The sequence below is a fragment of the Apium graveolens genome, chromosome 6 (genome assembly GCF_009905375.1).
Source record: "Apium graveolens cultivar Ventura chromosome 6, ASM990537v1, whole genome shotgun sequence".
Classification (NCBI taxonomy): Eukaryota; Viridiplantae; Streptophyta; class Magnoliopsida; order Apiales; family Apiaceae; genus Apium; species Apium graveolens.
Window position 1 is genome coordinate 51,567,373 of NC_133652.1, and position 5,424 is coordinate 51,572,796.

Here is a 5,424-nt window from a genome sequence, read left to right on the forward strand (position 1 = left end):
GCTCCAACCAGGCCAAATTCCCAGGAATGTTGACTTAAATCATCTGGAGTTGTGGGTGCAAATTCACGATTTACAAGTGGGATTCAAGACTGAGAGGATATTGCAGGGGATTGGGAATTTCGTAGGCAGCTTTGTTCGTTCATGTCCAAGCAATTTTGACGATGTGTGGAGGGAGTACATGAGAATCCGCGTTTCATTAAACCTAGCTAAACCATTGAAGATGCGAATGAAGATTAAAATGACAGGTAACGACTGGTTCTGGGTTAATTTTAAATATGAAAACGTCCCTAGTTTCTGTTTCATCTGTGGAATTATCGGGCATTCAGACAAATTCTGTGGGCAGTTGTTTGAGAAACCAGAACAGGAAATTGTCAAACCTTACGGTACATGGATGAGAGCATCATTCAAAAGACAGGTTAAGCCAGTCGGTGCGAAATGGTTACGTAATGGAGATGACAGTATCAATTCAAGCTTGCAGGGCCAGAGAGGGGACAGTCCAGCTGAGGAAGATGAAGAGAGTTTAGATCCTAAAATTACTCCTGCAAATATGGTGGTAGTTACAAAGGGAGGAAATCAAGGGGATAAGTTAATTCAAAAAGCTGATACGGGCGGGAGACAACAGAATAGTAATCTACGTATCATTACAACGAAATTATCGCCAAATCAGGAGAGTAATGCATTGGTAATTATCGATAACAAAAGGCGTAGAGTAGGGGATGGGCTTGAGGATGTCAGCTTGGGCCTAAATATAGATATGTCTATGGACTCAGATGACACAAACAAACTGGGCTACGAAAACACGGCAGGCAATTCAAAAAACGTGTATGGGGCGAGTACTCAAGTGGGTGCTCGCCTATCATTATGAGTCTGTTAAGTTGGAATTGCCATGGGCTTGGGACCCCGTGGGCCTTTCAATTCCTTAAGGAGATAACACTCCAAAAGAGACCCGATTTTGTTTTTTTGTGCGAAATTATTTGTAAGAAGAGAACTGTAGAAAGATTGCAGAGAGCTATAGGGTTTGAGGGGATGTTTGTGGTTGAATCTCAGGGACATAGTGGGGGTGTAGCATTTTTATGGAGAAACAAGGAAGATGTCGTTTTAAAATCTTACAGCAAGAATCATGTTGATACTATTGTTCATTTGAATAATAGTAATCATTTTAGAGTTACAGGGGTTTATGGAGAACCAGACAGGAGTAAGAGGTATGAAACGTGGCAACTTATTCGTAATTTGGCTGACAATAACAACCATCCGTGGATTCTTATTGGGGATATGAATAATGTCTGTTCTCAACATGATAAGAAGGGAGGTAGACCATACCCTGCTAGTCTTATCCAAGGTTTTCTTGAGGTGCTGGACGAGTGCAATATGATTGATTTGGATCTTCAAGGTTATCAATACACGTGGGAAAGGGGAGCTGGAACCTCTGACTGGATAGAAGTTCGACTAGATCGTGCTTTAGTTACACCAGATTTTATGAACATGTTTAAAGATGCAATGCTTACTAATCTGGAAGTTTCTACCTCTGATCACTGCCCTCTGTTGCTCGAGTTTTATAAAGCTCAACAAGTCATTCTGACTAGGAGTTTTAGGTTTGAGAATGCATGGATGCGCGAGCCTATGTGTAAGCAGCTGGTTGAGGATGTGTGGTTTAGATTTCAAGGTCGATCTTTCTATGAAAAAATAGCTGAATGTGCAAGCGTTTTAACAGAGTGGGGAAAGGAGATTACTGGAAGCTTCAAGACTAGAATTCATGAATGCAAACAGAAGATTAAATTGTTGAAGGGAAGAAGAGATGATTTCTCTGTAGAATGTATTAAAGAGAATCAAAAGAAGTTAGCTGAAGCTTATGCCCAGCAGGAAGCTTTTTGGCGTCAAAGATCCAAACAACACTGGTTAAAGGCAGGTGACCAGAATTCAAAATTCTTTCATGCAGCTGCAAAAAATCGAAGAAGTGCCAATAGAATCAAATGCCTGAAGAATAATGAAGGTCAAATGGTGGATTGGGATTCGGGTCTTCAAGATGTCATGATCGATTATTTTGCGAAACTGTTCACAGCTACTACTACGGAGTGGAGGTATGTTATTGACTGTGTTCAAACTAAAATCACAGAGAATCGGAATAATCTTCTGTTGGGAGACATTTCTGAAGGGGAAGTAAAGGCTGCATTGTTTCACATGTTCCCAGATAAATCTCCAGGACCAGATGGGATGAGTCCGGGCTTCTATCAAAAGCACTGGCAAATTGTTGGTGGAGATATTGTGAACATAGTCAGACAATTTTTTGCTACTGGGCATGTCGATCAGGAGTTACAAAGCACGAACATTGTTTTAATCCCCAAGAAGAAGAGTCCCTCGTTGATGACTGAGCTGAGACCTATATCTTTGTGTAACGTCGTTTATAAAATCATTTCGAAGGTCTTAGCCAACCGTTTGAAATCTATGATTGATGGAATTATCTCAGATGAGCAGAGCGCCTTCATCCCAGGTCGTTTAATCACATATAATGTCATGGTGGCATACGAAGTAATGCACTTTATGAAACGAAAAACAACGGGCAAGCAAGCTTGGATGGCCCTTAAACTTGACATGAGCAAGGCTTATGATCGAGTGGAATGGAATTTTTTGGAGGCGGTGTTAAACAAAATGGGCTTTTCGAACAAGGTAATTCAGTTGTTTATGGCTTGCATGTCATCTGTAAATTACCAAATTAATCATGCAGGAAGAACTTTTGGAAGCATTATTCCTTCTCGTGGGCTACGTCAGGGTGACCCCCTATCCTCGTACCTGTTTCTAATTTGCATAGAGGGATTTACTTCCATTATTCATGATTACGAGAATCGGAATCTTATTCAAGGCATAAAAGTTGCTCGCAGTGCCCCTTCTATCTCTCACATGTTCTTTGCGGACGATTGTTACATATTTTGCAAAGCTAGTGAAGACAGTGCCAATCATATTCTGCAAATGCTTAATATTTTCGAAAGAGCTTCTGGGCAACAAATCAATGTGGAAAAGTCATCGGTTTTTTATAGTCGAAACACAAGCTTTTATTTGAAGCAGGACATTTTTCAGATTTTAAAAATCAAAGAAGCAGAAGAAAATACTCATTATCTAGATCTTCCTAATATGCTGTCAAGAAAGAAATCAGCTGTGTTTGGTTATATCAAAGATCGCTTGCAGGATCGTTTACAAGGTTGGGATAAGAAATGTCTTTCGAAAGGAGGTAAGGAAATTTTAATTAAATCTACAGCTCAGACCTTATCCAATTACGCTATGAGTGTGTTTCTCCTCCCAGCTGCAGTTTGTAAAGATTTGGAAATGGCCATGTCTAAATTCTGGTGGAAATCTGATAGTTCAAAGGACAAAGGCATCCACTGGATGTGTTGGAGTCGTTTAACTGCATCCAAGTTTAAGGGTGGCATGGGTTTTAAAGACCTCCGTGATTTTAATATTGCGTTATTGGGTAAACAAGCTTGGAGGCTAGTTGTTCATCCTGACAAGCTGGTCAGTCGCATCTTTAAGGCAAGATATTACCCTTCTGATTCTTTTTTACAAGCTCAGTTGGGATCTAATCCAAGTTACATTTGGCGTAGCATCATGGAAGCTCAGTCTATGGTGGTTCAAGGTATCTCATGTCGTATTGGTAACGGTCAAGAAGTGGATATTTTGAATTCCCCGTGGCTTCCATCCATAGATGACCCATTTGTTCATTCAAACAATGAGGCCTTAGTAAACCAGAAAGTTGCTGCGCTGTTTAGAATTGGTGAGAAAGCTTGGGATGTTGACTTAGTTTTAGATATTTTCGAGGCCAGGGATGCTGATTTGATTTTGTCTATTCCTCTTTCTGAGAACGAAAAAGACACTTGGTATTGGCGCCATGAGAAGATGGGGCAGTATTCAGTGAAAAGTGGCTATAAGCTTCTTCAAACAGCCAAGGATCAGTCCAACACAGCAGATAACTCAGGCTTTTGGAGAAAATTATGGAATCTGAAAATCCCAAATAAAGTTAAAAATTTCCTGTGGCGAGCCTCAACCAACTGTTTGCCAACGAAAGATATGCTACATTCCAGACGAGTTCAAGTCAATTCTCAATGTCCAATTTGCAATCTCAGTGATGAATCGATTATTCATGCTCTTGTTACTTGTACATTTGCAAATGATTGTCATCAATTTTCAGTAGTCAGGCAAGTAACAGGAGTTTTCCATAATTTCAGTGAGTGGCTTCAGTTGATCTTCGAACAGACGAATAAGAATGATATGTGCATTCAAATAACAATTTGCTGGTTTTTGTGGAAAAATCGAAATGACATAGTCTGGAAGCAACGAGGTATTGGTGTTTCAGAAGTAGTTCATACAGCATTGTCCTTCCTTAACCAATGGAAAGCTGTTCAAGACAAGAATTTTGATTCATTCTTGAGTTTTTTAACTCCGGAAGATGGTCAAGAACAGTGGTGCCCTCCCCAGTTGAATAGTGTTAAGGTGAATGTAGATGCAGCTCTATTTGAAGATCCAAATCGTTATAGCTATGTTGTTGTCATTAGAGATCATTCAGGCCATCTTGTTCATGCCATGTCGAAGTGTTTACTGGGAAAAATCTCACCAGAGCTAGCTGAAGTCTTGGGCATTAGGGAAGCCCTCAGTTGGCTCAAAGACACCAACACAGCGAACGGTATAGTCGAATCTGACTGCCTCCAGGTTATTCAATTAATTCGCAGCTCCTTCTCAAGTTTCTCGTACTTAGGAGGAGTAGTGAACGACTGTAGATGTCTTATGGAGGATTTAAAAGATCAGAATGTTAAGCTTCATTTTGTTAAGCGTTCTGCGAACAGAGTAGCTCATTATCTAGCGAGGTATAGCTGTTCAATAGCTGAACGTAGGTGGGAAGTGGGGAATGTTCACCCTGCTTTTTATGATATGTTATGTAAAGATTTGCATAAGTAAAAAAATCTTTACTTTCCGTGGCAAAAAAAAAATGGCATGTCATTTATCAATTAAATATAATAAAATTTAATAAATAATTATTATATTAATATATAATAAATTTGAATATAAAATTAAAATTAGTTGACAGTAACAATCAAATACCATCATAATACTCATTTAAATTAATAACTTTTTAGATATTAAAATATATGTAAATATTTTAAAATTATATTTGTTATTTCTGGATATTTCTAATATTAAAATAATTATTAAAAAATAAAAAAAATAGTAAAAGAATATGATGAATCATGAATAGGCATCAATAATTCACGTCGGTCACATGTCAATCTTGATATATCCCTACTGTTAACAAAACTTTTGTGGGGTATATTGACACGTGGACATTCAGACCATTTTATGTTGAAAGTTCAACCGTCTCCATCACCGCAGCTTAACAGGTCTACATTTCTCTGTTATTTTCTTTTAAAAAAAAATACATTT

The 5,424-nt window shown here is 38.6% G+C and overlaps 1 protein-coding gene across 1 annotated transcript; it reads left to right on the forward strand.

Moving 5' to 3' along the window:
* The first annotated feature begins 1,026 nt into the window (after positions 1-1,026).
* On the forward strand, positions 1,027-4,941 carry LOC141665037 (uncharacterized). The gene has a single exon (XM_074470994.1). It carries the CDS (start codon positions 1,027-1,029, stop codon positions 4,939-4,941), a length of 3,915 nt encoding a protein of 1,304 aa, XP_074327095.1.
* Positions 4,942-5,424: the final 483 nt, after the last annotated feature.

Coding starts and splice junctions, on each gene's coding strand:
- LOC141665037 (XM_074470994.1), top strand. CDS start 1,027: ATGTTTGTGGTTGAATCTCAGGGACATAGTGGGGGTGTAGCATTTTTA.